We start from the raw sequence: 24,258 nt of genomic DNA, 5'->3' as shown, positions 1-24,258 counted from the left end.
TCTTCCGCACTTACAGTGACTTTTCACTTTGCGATTTCCCCACCTCGGTTTTGGCCTCTCAACCAAACTCCTGTACTGATGACTGACAAGGAAGCATAGCCAATAGAATGCCAAAGTGTCCCGGAAGGGTCGGCCTCTCAGCCAATAGAGAGAAAGCAGCGAGAGTGGGTGCGCAGTGAGGCCCAAAGCCGGTTCGCAGGAATTGTGGCGATTGGAGGTCCTAATACACTGCAATCATGGTGAGATGGGGAGCGAGAAGAAGGGACATGGGGTAGGGATTGAGGAACAAGGAGTGGGGTCATGGGGAGTTGGGGAGGCGGAGAGGCCTGGTGGTCGGTTGAAGGAAACGACTCCAGTTTGAAGGGGGAGCGGACCGCAGTGAGGACCAAGGCGGGGAGTGGGGGCTCCCCGCAGAGCTGGAGTTGGGGCATTCAGGCACCTTCAGACTGGAGAAGGATGCGTCCAGAAGTCTCCGAATCAGGGGCTGCGCCGGGGGCCGTGGCCGCGTTTGGCCCCTCGCGCTGAGCCCCTCCGCTCTGTCTGCCCCAGTCTATTATGTCCTATAACGGAGGGGCCGTCATGGCCATGAAGGGGAAGAACTGTGTGGCCATCGCTGCCGACAGGCGCTTCGGGATCCAGGCCCAGATGGTGACCACGGACTTCCAGAAGATCTTTCCCATGGGCGACCGGCTATACATCGGCCTGGCCGGGCTCGCCACAGACGTCCAGACAGTGTAAGTATCCAGGGTCCCCACCCAAACCCACGCCTCTTCTTGGACCAGCCTTGCCTAGCGGTTTGAGTGGCCTGGGTGTCAGTCATCTATCAAACAACACCATTGCATCTGAGACCTTGCCGGACACAGAAAGCGAACAACTTAGCAGCATTTACTCTGTGCCAGACGCTGTGGATGGCACCTTATTACCTCCATGGACTTTAGTCCTCTTAACATTACCATGTTGCTGTCCCATTTTGCAGATGAGGAAACTGAGTGTCTCAGAGGGTTTATTGCCCCAAATGTAAGCTAATGAATGTCACCCAGGATCCCAATCTCTGAGGCCAAAGCTCGTGCTCAGTCTCTAAAGAACTTTGGCACTCGTTGGGAAACAAGGCAGGCATGCAGAAAGATAGCTAACCCATAATGAGCTGGAGCATATTAATTGCTAGATTAGTTACCTAGTTGACAGTGGTTCTTTGAGAGAAGGGAGAGTCCAGGAGTTGAAATAGGTGGTTCTCCTGATGATCCAGGTTTGAGGGTTGAGGTCCTAATAGGGTGGCGTGGTGGGAAAGGAAAGGAGGGCATTTCTGAGAGTGGTCACTGACCAGTCTTAGCAGTGACAAGGATATTGTGAAGCCAAAGAGTTACCCATTGAAGTCAAGGTTTGTGTCTTTTTTTATCTGTTTTTATGGTTTACCCTAGTACTTGGCATGCTGGCAAAATGTTTTTTGGATTTTTGTCTTTTTAGGGCTGCACCCTGTGGGCATATGGAAGTTTCCAGGCTAGGGGTCCAATTGGAGTTGTAGCTGCCAGCCTACGCCACAGCAACTCGAGATCCGAGCCATGTCTGTGACCTGGCTCACCACGATGCTAGATCCGTGACCCACTGAGTGATGCCAGGAGTAGAACTTGCGTCACTCATGGATACTCATCGGATTTGTTACTGCTGAGCCATGACGGGAACTCCCCAAAATGTTTGAAAGATGATTTCTGTTTTGAGCATGTTGACTGAAATATAGGAAGACTAGTTTTAAGGGAAAGGTGGCAACTTTGATTTTGATACCAATTGTAAAGGCACAAAGTAAACCATGCAGAAATACCTCTGGAGCAACTGGGGTCTTGAGATTATATCTCAGGGCTGGATAGGCATTGGTGATCTGTGAAATCTATAGGAACAGATTCTGGAAAGCCAAAAACATAGAGGGAAAAAATAAGCTGCAACTCAAGAGCTGTATATTTAGCAGTGGGGAAAGAAGAGAGGCCAGTGGGAAAGAGTCAAGACAAAAGTTTCAAGAGGGAAGAAAACGAATCTGATTAGTATCCATGAGGATGTGGGTTCGATCCCTGGCCTCGCTCAGTGGGTTAAGGATCCCGAGTTACCGTGAGCTGTGGTGTAGGTTGCAGACTTGGCTTAGATCTGGCATTGCTGTGGCTGTGGTGTAGGCCAGCAGTTGCAGCTCCAATTCGACCCTTCTATATTCCTTGGGTGCGGCCCTAAAAAGAAAAAAAAAGAAAACAACAACCCCAAAACACAGCATCTTGCTTTTTTTTTTTTTGTCTTTTTTGTTGTTGCTATTTCTTGGGCCGTTCCCGCGGCATATGGAGGTTCCCAGGCTAGGGGTTGAATCGGAGCTGTAGCCACCAGCCTATGCCAGAGCCACAGCAACGCGGGATCCGAGCCGCGTCTGCGACCTACACCACAGCTCACGGCAACGCCAGATCGTTAACCCACTGAGCAAGGACAGGACCGAACCCGCAACCTCATGGTTCCTAGTCGGATTCGTTAACCACTGCGCCACGACGGGAGCTCCTGCATCTTGCTTCTTATTAACACATATAAGACTTTGCGGTTTTATATGTGATCTCCATACATGATCTCCCTGCCAGATGATTTATTTTGTCTCTCAGGGATGGAAACATTAAGGCTTAGCCCAGGTCAGCTCTCTCAGTTCACTGCTTTCTACTGTGTAAACTGCCTTCACTGTGTCTGCAGGCAGACCCCTGTCAGAAGGGTAATGCATAAGCTATTCCTCAAAAAAGTAGGGGGAAAATGCACTTCTTAACTCCCCTTTTCTCATGTCAAAGAAAGTAGGAGAAAAAAAGGTTAGCGGAGTGGCAGGTTTATAGGTAGAAGCACCACGTTGGACAAGTCCTAAAAGTGGACATGAGGCTGGACTTGCAGTGAGAAGATCCCTGGGGGAGGCCCAGGAGTCTTGGCTGGGGCTGGGGTTCTGTCTTTCCTTACGTACCTCCTGACCTCCACAAGGCAGACACCGGGGGACATTCAGCAATGACTTACGGAGTTCCCAGCGTAGCACAGTGGAAACAAATCCAACTAGGAACCATGAGGTTTTGGGTTCGATCCCTGGCCTTACTCAGTGGGTTGAAGATCTGGCATTGCCCTGAGCTGTGGTGTAGGTCACAGATGCGGCTCGGATCCCGCGTTGCTGTGGCTGTGGTGTAGGCTGGCAGCAACTGCTCCGATTGGACGCCTAGCCTGGGAACCTCCATATGCTGCGGGTACTGCCCTAAAAAGCCAAACAGAAAGACTCACTTACTTTTCTCCTCCTGCCACAGTGCCCAGCGCCTCAAGTTCCGGCTGAACCTGTATGAGCTGAAGGAAGGGCGGCAGATCAAGCCTTACACCCTCATGAGCATGGTGGCCAACCTCTTGTACGAGAGACGGTAAGCAGAAGCGTAGCCTGGGACTCGGGGAAAGGAGCAGCCCCTGATGGGCCAAGCGGTAGGGAGGGGGTACCCAGGAAGGCGAGTCCTCCTCGTTCACCCTTATTTGCAGGATAGTATCCTTATTTTATGGGTCTCTTTCCTTTTTTTTTTTTTTTTTCCCCTGTCTTCTGGGGACCACTCCATATGCCAAAGGTGCGACCCTAAAAAATAAAAAACTTGGTGAAAAGAGGATAGATTGACCTTGCTTTTTCTTTTCTTTTTTTTTTTTTTTTGGTCTTTTTCCAGGGCCACACCCACAGCATATGGAGGTTCCCAGGCCACAGGTCCAATCAGAGCTATAGCTGCCAGTCTACACCACAGCCACAGCAACGCCAGATCCAAGCTGCATCTGCAACCTACACCACAGCTCAGGGCAACGCCAGATCCTTAACCCACTGAGTGAAGCCAGGGATCGAACCTCCAACCTCAAGGTTCCTAGTCGGACTTGTTAACCACTGTGCCACGACGGGAACTACTCTTTCTTTCTCCTTCTTTTTTTTTTTTTAACTTTTTATTTTGAAATAATTTTAGACTTTATAGAAAAGTTGTAAAAGTACTCTTTAGCTTTCAAAACATAAGTTTTTGCCATTTCCGCACCTGGAGCAATATTACTGCCTTTTAAAAAATTTATTTATTTATTTTGATTTTTGTTTTGTTTTGTCTTTTTGACTGCACCCATGGCAGGTGGAAGTTCCCAGGCCAGGGATCAAATCTGCGCCACAGCAGTGACCCAGTAATATCTTTGGCTATGAATAGTTTGCTGTATGTGGTAACAGTGCTTATCAAAATCTCAAGATGAAAAAGGCTTAAAAGATTTTTTAAACCTTTTGATTTTGGTTTATGAGAGGGGAGAAATCTTTCCTTTAAATGAGGTATAATTGATTTATATTAGTTTCAAGTATGGGGGAAAGTTACAAAATTATACAGATTAATTCATATTTAGGTATATATTTAATGGCTTGTGTTTACTTAAAGTAATAAAAACATAGGACATTGACCTGAAAAATTCTAGATTCTTAGCTATTGTAACCAGGAGTTTTCGCTACAGGCCCAGTTGAAATCATTGATTTTCCAGCAGGTAGGCTGGAAATGCAGTTATTTACAAAACTGAATGATGTACAGACTTTTTTTTTTTTTTTTAGGGCCACATGTGCGGCACATGAAGGTTCCCAGGCTAGGAGTCAAATCAGAGCTATAGCTGCCCGCCTATGCCACAGCCACAGCCAAGCAGGATCCGAGCCAAGTCTGAGACCTACACCACAGCTCACAGCAATACTGGATCCTTAACCCACTGAGCAAGGCCAAGGATTGAACCTGCATCCTCATGGTTACTAGTCAGATTTCTTTCCACTGAGCCATGACGGGAACTCCAGAAGTTTTTTACATTAAAAAGAGTCTGGGAGTTGCCATCGTGGCTCAGTGGAAATGAATCTGACTAGTAACCATGAGGATGCAGGTTCAATCCCTGGCCTTGCTCAATGGGTTAAGGATCTGGCGTTTTCCTGAGCTGTGGTGTAGGTCACAGATGTGGCTCGGATCTGGCATGGCTGTGGCTGTGGTGTAGGCTGGCAGCTACAGCTCGATTCGACCCCTAGCCTGGGAACCCCCCACATGCCATGGGTGCAGCCCTAAAAAGACTAAATAAATAAATAAATAAAGTGAAAAACTTCTCATGGACCTCAGAGAATCCATCCAGGCACCTCTGGAAACACTGCCAGTGCCAGTAAACTTAAACACTGACCTTCAGGTGGCACCTTAGCATTGACGTGACTGGAAGTGTAAACACAGGCCCTGAACTGTTTCATTGATAGGAGTTTTAAAGTTGTTACCCAGATAATAAGGGATGTGGGGCCAGGGCTCGGAGGTCTGGCCCATGGCAGTGGCAGCACTGAGTCCTCAACTGCTAGAGCTTCAGAACATTTGGGGGGCAGCGGGGTGGGGTGGGGGGGTCACACCTGTGGCATATGAAAGTTACTGTGAACTCTGCCACAGCTGCAGCAGTGCTGGATCTTTAATTAGCTGCACAACAGTGGGAACTCCAGGCTTGGAGTCTAATCCAAGCTGAAGGTGCCAGCCTACACCACAGCCACAGCAGTGCCAGATCTGAGCCACATCTGTGACAGTTCATTGCAGTTCACAACAATGCTGGATCCTTATTAACCCACTAAGCGAGGTCAGGGATAGAACCTGCGTCCTTTTAGATACCATCGAGTTCTTAACCTGCTGAGCCACCATGGGAACTCCCCAGGACATTCTTATATTAACTTTATTTTCATTTATTGAGAGGAAAACCCCAAAAAATTAAAATTTCTTATAGAAATTTGATCCCTAGAGATCTGTTTGAGAAATACCAGATCAAACATGCTACGCCAACCTCTTCTTCCTCATTATAGTTATATATATATATATATATATACATATATGTATATATATACGTATTTTTTTCTTTTTTTTTTTCTGGCCTCACCCACAGCAGGTGCAAGTTTCTGGGCCAGGGATGGAACCTGCATCATGGTAGTTGCCTGAGCCACAACAGTGACAATGCTGGATCCTTAACCTGATGTGTCACAAAGGAACTCCTGTAACTTTTTATGTAGAAGGATTTTTTACAGAGCCATAGCTTAAGATCATGCCCTTAGAAATTATTGAGTGCCGGCGTTCCTGCTGTGGTGCAGTGGGTTAAGAATCTGACTGCAGCAGCTCAGTTCACTGCAGAAGCATGAGTTTGATCCCCAGCTGGCACTGTGGGTTAAAGGATCTGGCATTTCCACAGTGGATTCAGTCCCTGGCCTGGGAACTTCCATGTGCCATGGATGCAGCCATAAAAAATAAATAAATAAATGGTTTTTTAAAAAGGAATTACCAGAGTTCCCATTGTAGGTCAGCAGTTCCGAACCCAACTAGTAACCATGAGGATGCGGGTTCAATCCCTGGCCTCGCTCAGTGGGTTAAGGATCCAGCGTAGCCATGAAATATGGTATAGGTCGCAGGCGCAGCCCGACTGCTGCGTTCCTGTGGCTGTGGTGTGGGCTGGCACCTGTAGCTCCGATTGGACCCCCTCGCCTGAGAAATTGCATATGCCATGGGTGCACCCCTAAAAAACAAACAAAAAAATTACCAGGTGCTGATATAAGACATGGATAATGCCTCCTCGTGGATCCTAGTCAGATTCGTTTCCACTTCTCCGTGATGGGAACTCTGATATCCACATTTTTTATATTCTCTTGCACTATGGTTTATTATAGGATAGTGCGTATAGTTCCCTGTGCTACGCAGTAGCACTTTGTTGTTTCTCTCTTTTATATGCAGTAGTTTGTACTCGTTAATCCTAGGCTCTTACTCCTCTTCCCCTTTGGTAACCATTACTTTTCTATGTCTCTGAGTCTGTTTCTGTTTCGTAAATAAGTTCATTTGTGTTATTTTTTAGGTTCCACATGTAAGTGATGGTGTATTTGTGTTCCTCTTTCGGATTCAGTTCACTTAGTCTGATCATCTCTGGCTCCATCCATATTGGTTTAGTGTTATTTTTCAGTGTTTTTTCCTACAAACTGCTTCAAATCCTTTTTTGGGAAAAGAGTAAAGGTAGAGGTGTATCCATAGAAGATTGATTGGTGACAGGACCTGGATGAGGACAGGGAACATTAGGGGGAAACATAGAATCCCCCAAAAAAGGAAGAGGAAGAGAGGGTCGGGGGCGAGAAGAACACCAAGTGAGTGTCAGAGAAGAGGAGGAAAAGCCTTCGCACACTGCTTGGTGCAGGAGACGGGAAGGGAGGGTCCCACACAGGCCCTCTGCCTTCCCCCCTGCGTCTGGCCCAGGGCCTGGTCTGAATAGGCCTGGCCAGAAAAGCGAATGCTCTTGAGCTCTGGTCTCTCTCTGCTCCTGATCCCGCAGGTTTGGGCCCTACTACACTGAGCCGGTCATCGCCGGGTTGGACCCCAAGACCTTTAAGCCCTTCATTTGCTCTCTAGACCTTATCGGCTGCCCCATGGTGACTGATGACTTTGTGGTCAGTGGCACCTGCACGGAACAAATGTACGGGATGTGTGAGTCCCTCTGGGAACCCGACATGGTGAGTTGGCGGCATGGAGTGGGGCGGGGTTCTGAGGGGCCCGCCCCTCGGCCATCAGGGGAAGGTGGGTTTACCTGGCAGGTAATGGGGAGAAGGATGCGGGTAGGAGAGAAAGCCAAGCTGCTGAGCCTGGGAAGAGTGTCCAGAACAATCTGCCAGGGCCTTGGTGTGGGCCCTCAGTCAGATATTTGCCATAACAGCTCATTCTCACATTTGGCTTACAGAGTTCTTCCGTTCATTCAACAAACTTTTTTTTTTTTTCTGCTTTTTGCTTTTTAGGGCCGCACCCGTGGCATATGGAGGTTCTCAGGCTAGGGATCCAATTGGCGCTGCAGCTGCCAGCCTACACCACAACAATGCAGGATCCAAGCCACGTCTTCAACCTGTGCCACAGGTCACGGCAACACCAGATCCTTAACCCACTGAGCAAGGCCAGGGATCAAACCCGCAACCTCATGGTTCCTAGTCAGATTTGTTTCCACTGCGCCACAGCAGGAGCTCCCCATTCAGCAAGCATTTAACAGGGTGTAGGGTTAAGGACAGCTCAGCAGAATGGGCTCTGGAACCAGGTTTTCTGGGTTGGAAACCCACTTCCACCTACCACTTAATTGGTTATGTTCTCGGGGAGTCACCTGACGTCCGTGCGCCTCCAGTCCCTCAGCCGTAGAGTGGGGGTGACACCAGAACCGACCTCATGAGCGGTGGTGTGAGGAAATCGCAGGGAGAGATTGGAACAGAGCCTGACAGTGAGCGCTGGCCACTGTGCCAGCTCTGCTAGGCTCTGGGGAAACCAGATAGTCTGTCTTCAAGGATTTATTGCAGCCTAATGAAGCAAGACAAACACCCAGATACCTGTTAAAGTGAAGTTTGCCAGGAAAAAGAGGAAAGAAAGGGCCCGGTTGGCCGAAGGAACGGCCTGTGCAAAGGTGCGAGAAGGGCCAAGTGTGTTCAGTGATGGAAAGAGCTTGCTGTGGCTGCTGGAGGGTGGGCAGAGGCGGGTGAGAGGAAGGCAGGGCGTGAGCTCAGGAAGAGACCTGAAATGCCTGGAAGGCCGTGAGCAGCAGTTTGAACCTTTTCTTTTGGCATCATGTCAAAGGCTGTAAGAAACCTGAGGAACCAGAGGCCCGCGGGAGGCGCTGAGGTCCTGAGCAAAGAGAGTAGCAGGTGCGGAGCAGGGCAGCCAGGTCTAGAGGACTCAATCACCTAAAATAGAAATGAGGAAAGTGAGAGTTCCCTTGGTGGTTCAGTGGGTTAAGAACCTGACATAGTGTCCGTGAAGATGCAGGTTCGATCCCTGGCCTTGCTTAGTGGGTTAAGAATCCGGCATTGCTGCAGGCTGTAGCATAGGTCCCAGACGCGGTTTGGATCTGAAGGCCCGCAGCTGCAGCTCTGTCTCCACTCCTAGCCTGGGAATGTCTATACGCCGAGGTGTGGCTGTAAAAAGAAAAAAAAAAAAAGAAAGAAATGAAGGAGGCAGAGATACTGAGGACACTTGAGTTTTCTAGCTAGGCCAATGAAGATAGAGGATATAGGAGAAGAAACAGGTTTGGGAGGAAATAGGTTCATGGTTGGACAGGTTGGATTTCGAGGTACCTCTGGGCCACCCAGGAGGAGAGTCCATCAGACTCATGGGGGGTGGGGGTGGGGTGTCTTTTTTTTTTTGGCTTTTTAGGACCGAACCCGTGGCATATGGAGGTTCCCAGGCCAGGGGTCTAATTCAGAGCTGCAGCTGCCAGCCTACATCACAGACACAGCAACAGGGGATCTGAGCCTTGTCTGTGACCTACACCACAGCCTCACAGCAATACCAGATCCCTAACCCACTGAGCAAGGCTAGGGATCCATCCTGCATCCCCATGGTTACTAGTCAGATTCATTTCCGCTGAGCCACAACAGGAACTCCCTTCTCTCCATTTTATAGAAGAGGGATTGAGGCTTACGGAAGGGACATGCGACTTGCTCAAGGTCACGCTGCTGGTTAGTGTAGGAAGTTCGGGGCTTGAATTTCACCTTTTATAACCCTGCTTCCCTCTTGAGAAGGAGCTGAGGGGGCTTCTCACATCCAAGGAACCATCCCTCACTCCAGGCCTGGGAGGGGCCAGAGCCAGGCACCCTGAGCCTAGAGAAGAGAGTCCTGCGGAGCCAGACCAAATCAGGGTCCGAGGCTCCGGGGATTAAAGGGCTTCCGCTCTATTGGCAGGATCCAGAGCACCTGTTTGAAACCATCTCCCAAGCCATGCTGAACGCCGTGGACAGGGACGCGGTGTCGGGCATGGGCGTCATCGTCCACGTCATGTGAGTATGCGCTGGGAGACTCCGGAAGCCTTGCAGACGCCCGCCTCTCCCCTCCTGCACGAACACCCCATCGGGTGGGAAATGAGGCACTTGCAGCAGGCCCGTGACAGCTGAAAGGCCCGCTTCCTGAGGGCGGCCGCTGGGAGCCTACCCCGATTCCTGGCCTCCGTCCAGAGAGGGCTCCATGACCCCGAGTCTCCTCCCCTTGCTCACAGGAGACATTTCTTTCCTTCCTGAACAGTGTCCCCAAAGTCTCAGGGACTTGGTGTAGGGATGAGCCACAGCAGGGTTACTGCAGATTGATCGAAATAACGCCTGCGTGGCTCCTCTCCCCTCTCAACTGAAGCCAGCATGGAACCCCCAGCCGCGTGGTGTACTGCGCTCTGGGGACAGTTTCCAGCCCCCAGCCCGATGCCTGACTGCCTCCCCTTCTCCCTCTTACTTGTGCGGGGCTCTCACCAGGCACCTGACTTGCAGGGCCCAAGGTATCCTCCCGACAGCTTTCCTGGGGACCAGCCCAGAATAAGCACCTGGGCCCTTTTGTTCGGGATAACCTGCTAGTTACCATGAAAAGCAGATTGGGCGGACTCAGAGAATTTACGACCCAGGGACCTTTTTTGGGGTGAAACCCCTTACCTCCTTAGGCGTGGGGAGCTCCTTCCCTTGTCTGGGGCTCCACCTGTGGGGATTCCGCCCTTCTCCCCTTCGTCACCGAGGGCTGAGGACCGAGCTAATATTCATGCAACATGGACAAAACGGTTAACCCCAGAATGAGGACAGCTCTTTGTTCTAGTTTATTCTGCAGTCTAGATGAGTGTGGATGTTTTGTGACTTTCTTCCTCTGCAGTGAGAAGGACAAAATCACCACGAGGACACTGAAGGCCCGAATGGACTAGCGGTTCCCAGAGCCCACCTTTTTTTTTTTTTTTTTTTTTTTAATAAAAGATTTTCTTTCACTCTTCCTCCTTTGTCTTTGAATGTTTTACCACAGATCTCTGTTCCCAGCTGGGCAGCTGCAGATAGCTACTCGAGGTTTAGTTTAGCCCTCAGGATTTCTTTCCTTTTTTTTTTTTTTTGCCTTTTAGGGCCACACCTGCGGCATATGAAGGTTCCCAGGCTAGGGGCTGAGTCAAGAGCTGCAGCGGCCAGCCTACACCACAGCTCACGGCAACACCAGATCCCACACCTTCTAGGATTTAACCGTCACGTGGACTTAAGGTAGTTGACATTATCCTTGTTTAATGACAGTTAAATAACATCGCCCAGGGCCAGTCTGTGGTAGGGCAGGGATGTAAAGCCATGTTCCATCTAACTCCAAAGCCTAGAATCGTTTTTACTCAATTCTTGGAAAACTATTAAACCTTCTGTAGTTGTTTTGGGTAAAATTTGGCCAAGGAGCCACACGTGTTATCTTTGTGGACCAGTGTGTTTCTTAACCTTGGCTGCACATTAGCCACCTCGGGAGCTTAAGTTCCCCCAGTGATTGCAGCCTGTAGTACATGCCCTAATAAGCAGGTGGTTCTTTTTCTTTTTTTTTTTTTTTTTTTTGGTCTTTTTGCTATTTCTTGGGCCACTCCCGCGGCATATGGAGGTTCCCAGGCTAGGGGTCTAATCGGAGCTGTAGCTACTGGCCTATGCCAGAACCACAGCAACGTGGGATCCGAGCCACGTCTGCAACCTACACCACAGCTCACTGAGCAAGGGCAGGGACCGAACCCGCAACCTCATGGTTCCTAGTCGGATTCGTTAACCACTGCGCCACGACGGGAACTCCAGCAGGTGGTTCTTAAACTTGAGCCTCCATGAGAATCACACGAGGGCTTGTTAAAGCGGTTTTTGATTCAGATCTGCAGAGGATCCTGAGAATTCATGATTCCCAGCTACTGCTGATACCGCTTGACCAGGACCACATTTGAGAACCACTAAGTTTTAAGCTCAGAGAGTCCCAGGTGGAGAACCAGAGGCAGACGGAGGTGACTTGTTCAAAGTCACCTGGTCAAGGGAGAGCTGGAGCAGGTGTGTCAAGCCTGGGGCTCCCCGCAGGTGCTGATTCTGCGCAGCTAAGGAGGGGAGGTGCGGCCTGTCCCCTCCTCCTGAGCGTGGTCTTTACGGAGGACAGGCAGGCGCTCTGGTGCTTGTGCTCCTAAACCATCGCTTATTGACTGTATCAGAAAGTGGGTGAGCCAAGTCATCGACTGTCTTCAAATTCAAGCCATACCCTGATTCAGCCCAAGCAGCCTTTGAAACTGGGACCAAAACCTTTTCATTATGAAAAAGAAAAAAGCCTCGATTCCAAAGGACCCACACAGAACAGGTGTGTACACAAAGCTTTTTTGAGTTTTATTTTTTTCCTCGGGTTGGAGATTCATCTTAACATGCATGCATTTTAAAACAGTAACAGGGTCTCGAATTGTTCCGAGCAGACATTAGACAAGCACAGGGGGCTGAAAATTCCTATTTAAAAAATGGAAGTTGCAGCGGGAAATTGAGAAGTCACACACATATGGTGGGGTGGTGGTTTATCTTGTTCCCCCCAAAGCGGAATCTAAACTTCATTCACATTTTTTTATTACAATGATCTGACCTGATGCTTGTGTGTGCTGAGCAGCACCAGGCCTTCCCCCAAAGGTTGCTGGACCCCACTTCCTCCGAAAATGGCTCTGAGCAAGGGGAAGGGGCTCCTCTGGAAATCTCTTCCCCAGCCTCCAAAGGCTCTTGGCACAAGCTGCTGGGGACAGCCGATAATCCTCTTCCCTTTGGAGACGCTCGTCCTAAGTGGCACATTTCAGAAGGCTAGGGCTGTGTTACAGCCCCCTGCGGATGGCTGGTAGATGTGGGGGCAGTTTGAGTGCGTTTTCCCTTTGATTCCTGTGCTCAGGCTGGACCCCCTGCCCACGTTTCTGCCAGAAAGAAGTGAGGTCCCTGGGACTGGGGGAGCCACAGGTCTAAGGCTGTCTAGGGGCTGTTTTAAACACACTGTCCCTTCTGGCCCCTTACACTTGAGTAGCTCAAGTGCTGGGGGGTTGCTGAAATTTTTTCTCTCTCTCAACTTGAACTGGTAGAAAGATAATTTGGGGGGGTTGGACTGGCTACTGAGAAAAGTCCTGGGTCTCTGGTCCACCTCGCTGGGCAGGCCCTGGCAGACTAGAGAGGAGAGTCAGTAGGGCAGGAGTGTCTAGTCCCAAGCCCTGAGCACTACCAGGGGACCTGTTGGAGGCCTAAAGACAGGCAAGAGAAACAAAAGTCGGAAGAGGGGGGAGGGAGGTCCAGCTGCCTGTGGTGGGAACCTCGGGAGTGCCTCTGAGCGCAGTCACAGGGGCAACTCAGAGCAGGTGCCACCGACCAGCATCCCCTGAGCTAGAGGAGGAGGGATCAAGCGCTGCCTTGGTCTGCTCCTGGAACTGCTGGCTTCCTAGCCTGCCCTGTGACCCCCAAACTGCAGGGCACAGGGAGGGAGCTTGCACTGGGGGACAAAGACAGTGGTTCATGGACAGGAACAAAGGCCAGAAGCCTCCTTCCAGTGGTCTGGGTGGAGTTTTCAGAGAACCCGTCGCCTTGGTGGGGAGACGGGAGACCATAGGGTCTTCTCGGCCATCGACTTTCAGAAGGAGACGGGGAAGGCCGGGAGAGGCTGTGACTGGGTCAGTGGCGGGGCGTGAGGGGAGGATGAAAGGAATTCTGCCCTCAGTTCCATCCAGGCCTCTCCCAGGCAGCCAGGTCCGATTTTTATCCCTTTGTTCTTGGGAGACCCGACATTATTCTGGGATCCCGTAAGACCATTCAGCTTGTCTTCATGGCTCCAAAGAGTGACGGTGAGGGGCGAGCCTACCCCTGGGACACCTTCTATTGCCCAGAGGGCATGGTGGGACTTGGAGAAAAGAAGGGGGGCGGATAAGAGTTTGGGGATCACTTCACTTTCTCTACATTCAGACTGCAAACCAAATATAACATCATCGTTACAGAAAGAAAAGAAGAGGGGAAATGTGTATAAACCAAGATAAATAGCTTTTAAACATCCGAATGCCAAAGGAATTAGAGGACCAAACCCAAGGTTCTGAAGACAGCCCAGAGAAAAACCGTTAAAACCTTTTTTTAAATCCACCAAACCACAGCTCAAATGTTTCGACCCAGTCAACAATACTGTCAGGAAAACAAAAAGAGCATTTAAAATAGAATGCTACCTCTCATAATGTAAACAATATACAAAAAACAAAACACACACACACACCAAAAGAAACCCCCACAAGAACTCACTGTTAAAGAAGTTAGGTATCTGGGAGCTCACCTTTCACCGATACGACTGGTTACACTTTGCGTGCACATTACGGCAACATGATCAGCAGACCAAATGCAGGAAGCCGGTGGGGCCCCAAGGCTGTGGAGGCTGCTGGAGGACAGCCCACCACGCTTTGGAGAGGCTGAGCCTGGCGAGGGGCAGATCCAATTTCCATTCTTGATGAGGAGGTGGGGAAATCAAGTCCAAACACCATTCCTACTAGTCCCTTCCTAAGTCAAGTCTGTTTTCTCCGTGAGCCGCCTGGTTCCAAGCTCTTCCCCACGTCCCTCTGCAGTCTTGCTGCTGACATTCGGAGCGACCTACAGCCCCTGCCTGGGGCCGGGGCAGTCGTGTGCCCCCCACCCCCCGTCTGCCTCTTCCAGAAGGGTTCCGACCGCCCCGGTAGAGTTCAAGAATGCAGTCTCCGTTCCTCCCTGTCCTAAATGCTGTGGGGTGGGGCAGAGATGTGCTCATTCTTATTCCAGAAGCTAAGCTTGGCCAGGTGTGGAGGGAGCCAAGAAAACCAATCCCCTCATTCAAAAGGGTTCCACAAGCTTTCTTTCCATCCATGGAGTTATCTACAAGTTTCACCATCTCGTCCCAAACCCCCAGTTCCCGGTGAGGAGGTGAGAAGTCGCAGGAATGTGCCTCCCCCAACACAGGGCTGCTTTCTCTGTGGCCAGACCAGACCGCTCTGACGGCATCTCAATGCTGAGGCCTGGGGAGCAGGCGCAGAAGGTGGAGGGCGATCCTGGAGGAGGCTGCAGAATGCCACTCCCGAGGAGGCCTGCGCGTGGCAGATCTGCTCAATGTCTAGAGGGCGGCATCAAGGAGACAGAGCTCCGAGCTTGGGGCCAGGTCACACCGCACCTCAAGCCTCCAAACTGGATTTCCTGGGTCAGGTCCTCAAGTGGCTCAGAAGCGACCTCAGGCTTGGGTGCCACACTCCAAGGTGGGGAACACCACTCCCTGCCGCCTACAGGGTAGCCCGGGGCTTGAAGAGGTAGCCCTGCAAAGAGCACCCCAGGCATGCAGAGATCTGCCCCCAGCTACGAGCTCCCCTGCCTGGGAGAAGGTTGGAGGGAAGCAAATGGAAGGAGGGCGTAAGACCTCATTTGCTCCTCCTCGGCTCTTCCCAAGGGGAGATACGCACTTCAGCACAAGGGTTCCATTCCATCCAAAGGCGCTTCCTCGTTGCCCTTGACTCAGTGGGAGACAGGCTTTAGAGAGGAGACATCTGAACTCCAGGGGCCGAGCGAGCCCAGAGGCTCGGGCGACGATCACGGGGTTCTCTGAGAACCAGCTGTCTGAGAGCCCAGCCGCCCCGACCCCTGACCATCCCACGAGGATGAACACGCTGCCCTCGGAGACCTTTGATTCTGATCCAAGACACCTGATGTTGATCCGGAACGTTCCTTCAGGAGGGAGAGCACTTAGATGGAAGAATCATGTAACATTTCACTTGGATCCGAGGCGGAAAGGTGGAGGAAGCTGTGCAAAATACTCCACAAAATTGGAAAGTCAATCCAGGCAAGATCAGATGCAGCAGGGCTGAGGGGTCCAACCTTCTCTCCTCCGGCATCAGAGCGCTGGGCTCTGAGAGGACCCCTGGCTGGGTCTCTGGGTGCTTCTTTCGTTGAAGGGAACTGAGGGCAGGGCGGAGATGGGGAGGGCGGATAGGGCGACGACATCCATCATTATAAATAGCAAATCCGGAGCAAGGACGTTTCAGAAACAAAACCCAAAGAAACCCACAAAGTCAGCTCTAGCCTCAAGGTACCTTACGAGGTGACAACGTAACAAAAAGGCAACCCTTTTTCAACCTGGGCCAGATGGGGAGGGGAAATGAAGGTGAACAGAAGGTGGGGCCGCCCCGTGAGCGCGCACGCGCACACACGGCACAGCCGTCCTCCCCAGCTGGAGTCCCTTCCAGCGTCAAGGCTGCAGCTGCGTTTGAGGACCCTCCCCGCCCCCACGCTGCTCCCCGCCCTCCCGTCTACCCCAATGACACCCTCTCCCCGTCTTCCAGTCCCCGACCCCACGTCCAGCACTCTGGCTCTGGCTGAAGGTAGAAGGTAACTACGTCAGGATGTTGGACATGAACTCGTTGAAGCGTTTGGAGTACTGCTCAGGGTTCACAGTCGAGATTTCGGCCCCCGCCTGTAACACAGAGGATGAATCGGGTCAGGGCCCTGGGCCCGAAGCAGAAGGCTGCCCCTAGGGGGGGCTTGGGTACTCAGGAGCCACTGGATACCACTGCCCGCCCCCCAGCGACCAGGCCACCTTGAGAAATGGTTGCCATGGCTCAGAGCTGCCCTCGCCCCACTCCTCTGATTCCCCACCCAGGGCTGCCCGCGGCGAAGCAGGGCCAAGGCAGTGGGGAGGTGCCAGAGAGGCTCGAGAGCTCTGTGGGGGCCCTTGTGTAGAGGAGAGCAGCTTGAGGTCCACGGAGAAACAGGCCTCTGGGGTGCAGCGTGGGCACACAAACAAAGCCATTACCAGCAGTCAGCAAGATGCACGACATGCCCAGCAGCCCTGGGGAAAAGAGCCAGAGGACGAAGGGAGAAAGGAGTGGGGCTTACCAGCTGGGCGGGGCTGGCAGAGAGAGAACACAGGCAGCAGGCAGGCTGCTCCCCTTCCCGGTCCCGGGAGGAGGAGCGGGAGCGTCCCCTTAGAGCAGGAGGCCTCCCAGGGGTCTGAGGGCCAGCCCCGGAGCCTGGATGGAAACAGGGAGAACTCACCCCATGTTTCACTGTTTTGGCAGCGTGTGCAGCTTTCTTCTTCGCATCATATGGTGTGAGGATGTCGATGATGGCCATGAAATAAACCTCCTTCTTGGGAGCACCTGAACGGGGAGAGGAAGCAGGAAAGGAGGAGGAAGCAGGGGGAAGAGCAGAGAGCAGCTGAGTCTAAAACCATTCAGATAGGACATCCAGATTCATCCCTATCTTTTTTTTCTTTCGTCTTTTTAGGGCCACACCTGCAGCATATGGAAGTTCCCAGGCTAGGGGTCGGATCGGAACCACAGCTGCCGGCCTTTGCCACAGCCACAGCAACACCGGATCCCAGCTGTATCTGAGACCTACACCACAGCTCACAGCAACGCTAGATCCTTAACCCACTGAGCAGGGCCAGGGATCGAACCTGCCTCCTCATGGATACCGGGCAGGCTCACTACCACAGAGCCACAGAGGGAACTCCATCCCTATCATTTTGAATCTGAGCAAAGGAATGACCTACGGAGTCCTTCTTAGATGTTTTCATAGCTCTTATCTTATTTGATCTTTAGAACCACCCTGTGAGGTTGACATTGACACTATTTAGGTGGTTTTGTCCATCCCACGAACCACAGCTAAACCAGGCCTCAGCGCTCCAGGACAAGTGGAAAGGACCCAGACAGAGAAGGACCCAGGGCCCCAGAGGACAGTTACTGGCGGTGACCCAGCCTGGCCGCCTGAGGCAGAAAGAGGCCAAAGCCAGCCGTTAGCAAGGTGGAGGTCCAGGGACCCACGGGGCACCTAAACAGTGGGCCGGGAGGTGGAGTGGGATCTAGGGGGGCCAGGCAGGCCCAGGCTCCTACTTACTTTCATGGCTTTTCATAGCATAGACGTCAACAGAGGGATCAAACTCCCCAGGACCAAAGAACCGGGGAAAGCTGAGGAGGTTGCCGGGGCTGTCGGGAGGCGTGCCGTAGGAGCAGAGCAGGCTGCCGCCCATCCCGTCGTTCTCACATTCCTCGTCCTCCGCCCGCTCCTCCACCTCCATCTCCTCCTGCTCGGCCCGGTCCACGTCGTGGATGCCCACCAGCAGGCTGTAGTCCATGATCTTCAACTGGGCCAGGAACTAGGGAGGCGGGGGAAGGAGATGGAAGGAAGAGGTTACATGGACGTCTGGAGAGGCAGAGGCATCTGGGAAGGGGAGAGAAGGCCCTCCTTTCAGCTCAATCCTTCCAATCTGAGATACGGCAGAGAGTGAGACATCGGAGCCTGATGTCTAAGGGAGAAGACAGTCATCCCACGAGGGCGAGGGGCTGTGGGAGGAGGAAAGGGGTGGAGACTGACCCCCGTGGATGAAGAGCAGCCAGGCAGATGGAGGCTGCGGGAGTTAAAGCAGAAGGAGCAATGCAGGAAGAGGGAACAGCCGACTGTGTCTGGGATCAAGAGCGGCCCTGGCGAGTCTGAGGACAGAGACAACGGAGCACTGCGCCGCGTGGCTCTCGTCCGCAGAGCGAGCGCTGTGAGCGGGATGTGTCTCCTGAGATGGGCCTGCGCGGCCTGGAGAAGGACAAGGAGCACGGGAATGACACGGGATAGAAAAGGGCAGCTGGCATTCCAGGTCGGCTAACGTGACATCAGAGTCACTGGTCCAAGTCCTCTGTGACCTAGCCAGAGGCCGCCAACGGCCATGTGCCAGGCCTTCTGCCATGGTCACAAATGAGCCTGCGGCTCCAGGAAACTGTCCGACTGACCACTGTGACCAGAGAACTAGACGGAGATCCTAACAGGGCCAGGGCTGTCTTTAGAAGACAACTAAAAGCACAAGAGCCCCAACAGCAAGAGATCAGCAGAGTCTCCTCGAGAGGGAAAGGCGAGGGCACGAGTGCAAGCACCCGGGGCCAAGGCCCTCTCAAGGCCAAGGCGGAGGGGCCAGGGTCCCAGGAGGGAGCCTGTGAACCCCGCCCCCTCCTATCCACCTGAAAAAGTCTATAAGGCAACATACAAGTGAGAACAAATGAACTGTATACACTGCCTTAAATTCTTTTTTTTTTTTTCCTTTTTTAGCTAACCCTGTGGCATATGGAAGTTCCCTGGTCAGGGATCAAATCTCAGCAGGAGCTGTGATCAACACCACAGCTGCAGCAACCCCAGATCCTTTAACCCACTGTGCCAGGCCAGGGATCAAACCCGCGTCCTGGCGCCACAGGGATGCTGCCCATCTCGTCGCGCCACAATGGAACTCCTCAAATGTTAATCTCATTCATAAACACCTCGCGGACGCATTCAAGGTAACACTGGACCAAACTTCTGGACTCCCAGCAGCCCAGTCAGGTTGACACATAAAATTAACCATCACTCTTGAATTGCTTCGCTGTGAACAACGGTACTGTGGACATGGGTTTTACACACTTCTTTCTGTCTTCTTTTCAGGGCTGCACCTGCGACATATGGAGGTTCCCAGGCTGGGGGTCAAATTGGAGCTGGCCTACGCCACAGCCACAGCAGTACCAGATCTGAGCCACATCCGTGACCTACGCCACAGCCTGTGGCAACACTGGATCTTTAACCCATTGAGCAAGGCCAGGGATTGAACCTGAATCCTCAAGGATTCTAGTCGGGTTCTTAACCTACTGAGCCACAATGGGAACTTCTACACATTTCTTTTTTCTAGCAAGTTTTTCCTTAATGACTCCCTACTAGGTTTGTTCCTTATTCAGTTTCTCCAGTCTTCTTCCTCCTTTTCCTACTCTTCTCCTTACTCTGCTCTAAGAAGAATTTAAGAGCTCCCGCTGTGGTGCAGTGAGTTAATGATCCGGCTTATCTCTGTGAGGCGCCGGTACCATTGTAACGAACAGGCTCCCAGTTTATTAAAACAGAAAACACTGGAGATCCCACTGCAGGACAGCGGGATCGGCGGCATCTCTGCAGCACCAGGACGAGGTTTGATCCCCAGCCCAGTGCAGTGGATTAGAGGGTCCAGCATTGCCGCAGCCATGACTCGGATCGGATCCCGGACCTAGGAGCTCCATTTGCCGTGGGGCAGCCCAAGAAGAAAGAAAGAAAGAAAGAAACACTGAGTTATCAAGTGGTACGAAAATCACATTCGTCATTTAGCACCTGTCCTCCCTAGAGGAACTTGTGCACAGAAGTCCCATTCCAACTGGAGGGTCGCCGGGTGGGTGCGAATCAGAGCCAGAGGAAGGCATGGCTGGTAGATCTTACTAGCTGGTTTCCGGTCCCTGACAGCGGGGTGCCTCCTCCACTAGGGGACACCCCTGGAAAGGAAATCTGAAGAGGAGTCTGCAAAGGGGTTGGAACAGACTGGTGAAGAGATGAGGGAAGCCCTCCAAGCTGAGCTACAAACGTACCACTGCCCCAAACTGTGTCCCCTCAGATGGAAGCTTCATTCGCACTAGCTTTATTTATTTATTTATTTATTTTGTCTTTTTCCCATTTCTTGGGCCCCTCCTGCAGCATATGGAGGCTCCCAGGCTAGGGGTCAAATCGGAGCTGTAGCCGCCAGCCTACACCACAGCAACACGGCATCCGAGCCGCGTCTGCAACCTACACCACAGCTCATGGCAACGCCGGATCGTTAACCCACTGAGCAAGGGCAGGGACCGAACCCACAACCTCATGGTTCCTAGTCGGATTCACTAACCACTGCGCCACGACAGGAACTCCCATTGGCACTAACTTTATTTATTTATTTATTTATTTAGTCTTTTTGCTATTTCTTGGGCCGCTCCCGCGGCATATGGAGGTTCCCAGGCTAGGGGTCGAATCGGAGCCGTAGCCACCGGCCTACGCCAGAGCCACAGCAACGCGGGATCGGAGCCGCGTCTGCAACCTACACCACAGTTCATGGCAACGCCGGATCGTTAACCCACTAAGCAAGGGCAGGGACCGAACCTGCAACCTCATGGTTCCTAGTCGGATTCGCTAACCACTGCGCCACGACGGGAACTCCCATTGGCACTAACTTTAGATGCAAGTAACGACCCACGTGGCTCAAATCACCAGGTGCCCTTTGTCCACACTCCTGGAACGCAGTGAATTCAATTTTTCTTAAGGTTCAAGAGGCTCCTGCTCTGGGAACAACAGGGGGCCCTGCTCAACCAAAGTAAAAACAATGGTTCATATGTACCTCTACATCCCGTTTCAGTTTTTCCAGGAAGTTCTTTTTACTTTCCTCTCCCACGTGCAGCTTCTGCCCCTCGTTGAGGAAGTCGTTGTCTTTGAAGGTTGGCAAGTCCTTGGCCTGGGAGAGCAACAGCCGCGTTAGGCTGGTGGCCAACACCGAGGCGCCCTCTGCGGGGGCAACCGTGCAGGGAAGGAAAGGGTCCTGGGCCCAACCTGCCCGGTCAACGGCTCAGTCCAGAGGGCCAGGCCTCGGGCCAGCCAGGGAGGCAAGTATGAGGCGCGTGTCGGACAGCGAGGACTGACCAAAGGACTCCCTGCAGAGCCTGCACTGCCTCGGGGCTCAAGCGGCCGCTCACCAATGCAGGCTGGACCATGAGACGGACACTGCCAGCCCTTTGGAGGACCGGCAAGAGCCAAGGGAAAAGGCTGGATGGAGACCACGCCTCGGCCAAGGATGAGGCCAAGCCGGCGTTTAGTGACCCAGAGCGTCTCACATCAACCGGCTGCGAAGGACGGGGGCAGGGGTGGAACGAGAGGAGGCAGTGACAGGATGGCCGACGGAGGTGTTTCTGATTTCAAGGGACCCACTCCACAAGTGATCAGCACAGGCCCCAGCATACCTTCTCCTTGTCGCTGGCTTCTCTGGCCACAGTAGAACCCTGAAAGGATAAGAGCCGTCAGGAGAAGTCCAGCTGAGGCGAAAAATATGTACCAGTCTCTGGGGAGAGCAGCAGGTAAACTCAAAGCAGGCTGGTTAGACTCCTAGAGGGGCCTTCACTTCCTCTACCACAGACTGGTTACAGAGTTCTGACTACACCAGACACATGCCAGGAAGCAGGCTGAACTGAGAGACTCAGTCCCTGCCCTCCTAACAGGGGAGCCAGACACGAAGCAGTAGCCATACGATTAATCAATTCACGGAGTTCCTATTGTGGCGCAGTGGAAACAAATTCGACTAGGAACCATGAAATCGCAGGTTCGATCCCTGGCCTCGCTCAGTGGGTTAAAGATCCACTGTTGCCATGAGCTGTGGTGTAGGTCGCAGATGCGGCTCAGATCCCAAGTTGCTGTGGCTGTGGTGTACGCTGACAGCTACAGCTCCGATTCAACCCCTAGCCTGGGAACCTCCATACGCCGCGGGGGCAGCCCCAGAAAAGACAAAAAGACAAATATATATATATATATATAAATTCAGTAATTACAACTGGAGTTCTGTGGCACAGCAGGTTAAGGATGCGGTATTGTTACTGCAGTGGCTTAGGCCACTGCTGTGGCGCAGGTTTGACCCCTGGCCCAGGAACTTCCACATGCCATAGGCCCAGCCAAAAAACACCCAAACAACGATGGTACCAAGTGGTACAAGGGAGAAGACAGGACTCTGAGAGCAGGCAGTTCAGGGGCAGGGGTCGAAGCCTGCTTCCTAGAAGAAGAGAGGTTTGTGCTGAGCTGGGAAGGAGGAGTGGGAAGTACTTAGGCCGGGTAAGGCGGAGATGCAGAAAAGGGCACGCAGGGAAAAGACTGCGGGAGGCCCATGCAAGATCCTGGGGAGCAGGGAGCACAGGTACTGCAGGGGCGGAAAGGAGACCAGCGAGGCTGCAGCAGAGGGAGGGCGGTGCGAGGGGACGGGATTCAGGAAGCAAGGTTCGGGAACACAGGGCGCTGTGGTGCACAGGCACGCGTGTGTCCAGAAATGCACACGTGCCGTCAGCCTGTGGGGCCTGGACAGCTGCTGCGTGCGTGCGCCAGCACTGCCTGTGCCTGTAGGGCTGCCCTCGGTGTGCACGTCCCGCTGGCAGGAGTTGGAGAATATCAATTGTTACGGAAATATGGTACATCTGGGGCTTCTGCAACCTCTTGTAACTGTCACCTGGACTTCGGACAGCCTTTGGCTCACACGAATGAGGCCCATCAACTCCAGAGTCACTGGTCCCTCCAAAACACATGCTCCGGCCTCCCCATTATGCGGAAGCTGGCAGCGTGGGCCCCCCAGGCCTCAGGGAGAGGGCGGCACAGAGCCGGCCCAGAGCCCCTCACCTTGAGGTCATACTTGCGGTGCACGGTGAGCCGATGGCTGAACACATTCCGGGTGACTACCATGTAGGTTTCCACGCCATCCACGGTCAGGCGGTACATGCCCAGGAACTGTGGCAAAAGGGTGTTGCCGTGACACTCCACTATGAACTAGAGAGGAAGGGAGGAAGCGAACGCGTGAAGGCGCTGGGGGCGACGGGGCTCCGCCCGGGCTGGAAGGCTCCCGAGGATGCCTGACCCAGACCAGTGCTTTGCAGACTGGATTCCCTGAAGTCATGGGGGTCCCTCAGACTTACCACAGGCAACAGCCACCCCGACCCCCATGGGCCTGGCAGCATGAGAAGCTGAAGACAAGTACGGAGGCCCTGGGGTTTCACAGGGTTGGGATTTTGTGGGGAAAGCACTGATGGAGGCCTTGCATCTTCCCTGTGAGCCGGAAACGGAGAGCCGGAGGGCAGAGGCAGGGGCAGGGCTATGACGCGGCCACCCAGGAAAACAGGATGGCTGGCACCCCACGCTCTTGCCCGTGCCCCGCCCCGGGGCTTGCTGCTCTAACTCCCCAAACACCAGAGGTCCCTTCCACCACCTCTCAGATGCCCAGGGAGAAGCCAGCTTCCCCTGAAGACCCCAGGGGCTTAGAACAGGTGCTCCCTCCAGATGAGCCAGAGTGAGATGGGAAGAGCGGCGGCCCTGCCCCCAGCCGAGGGGACCTGCTTTAGAAGATGCGAGGCAGGTGCCAGAGCGAGCGAATGACCCAACGCTGGCGAGAAACAGCTGTTCAGCTGGGACGGCGTCCCTGACGTGCCTTCACGTCTTTTCTTTTTCTCAAGTAGGCCTTTCGCCTCAGAGAGATGCGGCCTCGCGGAAGGGCAAGGGCTTGGTTATCAGGAGGCACCTGACATTTCCAGGGCGGACCGAGCCCTCCCCAGGAAGCTCCAGCGGGGGCTCCTTCTCTCTTCCGACCCGTTCTCCGCTGCCCAGGCTTGCGACTCACCATACCTGGTGGTATTTCTTTAAGATGTTGTGCATCTCAGCCACGTCCTCACTCGACACAGTCTTGATCACGAAGCGCCGGTCGTAGGTGGTGAGGAAACGAGTGCCACACCGGCCCTGGCTGTCACTGTTGATGGGGGCGCTGCGCGTCACGGAATTCTGAGGGACCGAGACAAAAGCGGGCTGTGCTTGGAGGGGGAACGAGGGCTCTGCTTTTGCCTCTGAGTCGGGTCTGATGGGCCAGGCCGCTGTGGGCCCACGACACTGAGGGTCAGGGCACCTGGCCC

The 24,258-nt window shown here is 53.0% G+C and overlaps 2 protein-coding genes across 2 annotated transcripts in view; one reads left to right on the top strand and one right to left on the bottom strand.

The window, feature by feature from the left end:
* On the top strand, positions 172-10,728 carry PSMB3 (proteasome subunit beta 3). The gene is made up of 6 exons (NM_001144902.1): positions 172-239; positions 550-734; positions 3,294-3,401; positions 7,339-7,516; positions 9,717-9,811; positions 10,659-10,728. Exons 1-6 carry the CDS (start codon positions 237-239, stop codon positions 10,705-10,707), a joined length of 618 nt encoding a protein of 205 aa, NP_001138374.1. The 5' UTR covers positions 172-236; the 3' UTR covers positions 10,708-10,728.
* PIP4K2B (phosphatidylinositol-5-phosphate 4-kinase type 2 beta) overlaps positions 12,127-24,258 on the bottom strand; it is a 28,549-nt gene continuing 16,417 nt past the window's right edge. The window contains exons 4-10 of the mRNA XM_021067062.1: positions 23,978-24,130; positions 22,982-23,128; positions 21,568-21,606; positions 20,952-21,065; positions 17,672-17,930; positions 16,829-16,932; positions 12,127-16,247 (exon numbers count right to left, since the gene is read on the bottom strand). Coding sequence (XP_020922721.1) covers positions 16,167-16,247; positions 16,829-16,932; positions 17,672-17,930; positions 20,952-21,065; positions 21,568-21,606; positions 22,982-23,128; positions 23,978-24,130 — 897 coding nt within the window. The 3' untranslated portion in view covers positions 12,127-16,166. The remainder of the gene's footprint in view (positions 16,248-16,828; positions 16,933-17,671; positions 17,931-20,951; positions 21,066-21,567; positions 21,607-22,981; positions 23,129-23,977; positions 24,131-24,258) is intronic.

Source organism: Sus scrofa, chromosome 12 (genome assembly GCF_000003025.6).
Source record: "Sus scrofa isolate TJ Tabasco breed Duroc chromosome 12, Sscrofa11.1, whole genome shotgun sequence".
Lineage (NCBI taxonomy): Eukaryota > Metazoa > Chordata > Mammalia > Artiodactyla > Suidae > Sus > Sus scrofa.
Note: the sequence above shows the minus strand (reverse complement) of the source record. Positions and strands in the feature narration are given on the sequence as shown.

Excerpts from the sequence above, each read along its gene's own strand:
- PSMB3 (NM_001144902.1), top strand. Across the intron at positions 7,517-9,716 it reads CCCTCTGGGAACCCGACATG|GATCCAGAGCACCTGTTTGA; the intron begins GTGAGTTGGCGG and ends CTCTATTGGCAG. Across the intron at positions 9,812-10,658 it reads GGCGTCATCGTCCACGTCAT|TGAGAAGGACAAAATCACCA; the intron begins GTGAGTATGCGC and ends CTTCCTCTGCAG.